This window comes from Entamoeba histolytica, genomic scaffold (genome assembly GCF_000208925.1).
Source record: "Entamoeba histolytica HM-1:IMSS scf_1104750518945 genomic scaffold, whole genome shotgun sequence".
NCBI lineage: Eukaryota > Evosea > Mastigamoebida > Endamoebidae > Entamoeba > Entamoeba histolytica.
The window spans coordinates 1-1,042 of record NW_001916046.1 but is presented as its reverse complement, the minus strand read 5'-3'; the positions used below and the strand labels follow the sequence as shown (position 1 = coordinate 1,042).

The 1,042-nt window shown below is 25.6% G+C and overlaps 1 protein-coding gene across 1 annotated transcript; it reads right to left on the bottom strand.

Moving 5' to 3' along the window:
• Positions 1-385: 385 nt before the first annotated feature.
• Positions 386-1,015, bottom strand: EHI_175820 (uncharacterized protein; the record flags this gene model as incomplete). The annotated part of the gene is made up of 1 exon (XM_001914549.1): positions 386-1,015. One exon carries the CDS (start codon positions 1,013-1,015, stop codon positions 386-388), a length of 630 nt encoding a protein of 209 aa, XP_001914584.1.
• Between the last annotated feature and the right edge of the window lie 27 nt (positions 1,016-1,042).

Genomic DNA, 1,042 nt, shown 5'->3' with positions numbered 1-1,042 from the left:
CAGTCCAACACAATTGGTCTAACTCTACTGTGTTAGCATATCCATTAAATTTAAGAGTATCAAAACGTTGTACCTCTCCTCCAAGCCAATATGTTCCATTAATTTCATAATCATAATAATCAATTAATGCAGAATCGTTTAATTCCCATCCACGTTCCTTATTAGCATAAACAATTTCTCCAGCTAAACTTTTTGCGATTAAAATTACAAATAATACATACATTTTCTTCTTATTTTGAATGTTTCTCTTCTTGTTCTTTGGGTTTTAAATACTTTCTTTTTTCGTTTTGACACAACTGATTGAATGATTTTTTTCTATCTTATATAGCAAAACGTATCTTATAACAACTAAACAATAAAAATTAACCATTATATAAACAATCAATCAATTATTATTTATTCTTTCTTCAAATGCTAATTCTACTTCGGATGGATTAGAATAACTTGCATTCATACGTGATTTTATTTTTTGAGAAAGTTTGAAGTCATTTGAATTTCTACATAATAATAAATATTCAAGCCATAAATTCATTGAGTGATAAGCAAGGTTTTCATGAACTAATGCCTCATCAAATACTTTTTTAGCTTTTTCAATTTCTTCTTGAGAAATAAAGTAATGAATTATCTTCAAATAACATTCTTCATCACAAGTAGTTTTTAACACCCATTCAATGAATGTGTTTAACTCATTTATATTTGTTTTCATAACAGTGTCAATACAATAAATTTTAAGTTTGCTTAAATACTCTCTATTAATGTTTAATATTTCTTTTTTCATTGCCTCAATTTGATCTTCAACTTGTACCTTTTCAATTCTTTCAATAGCATAATCAATGGGTGTTTTAATAACTTCCATCACACCATTGATTTTATTTTTTATTTTATTCTTTTTTTCTTCAGATACTTCTTTAAATACATCATTATCAATCAAATCTAAAGCTTCTTGTTTATTTAATGGAGATAATGTATCACATAATACTTCTAAAATTACTTCTTTTGGTTGTTTTTCTTCCATTAAGAATATCATGAAGAATTTGTTTCT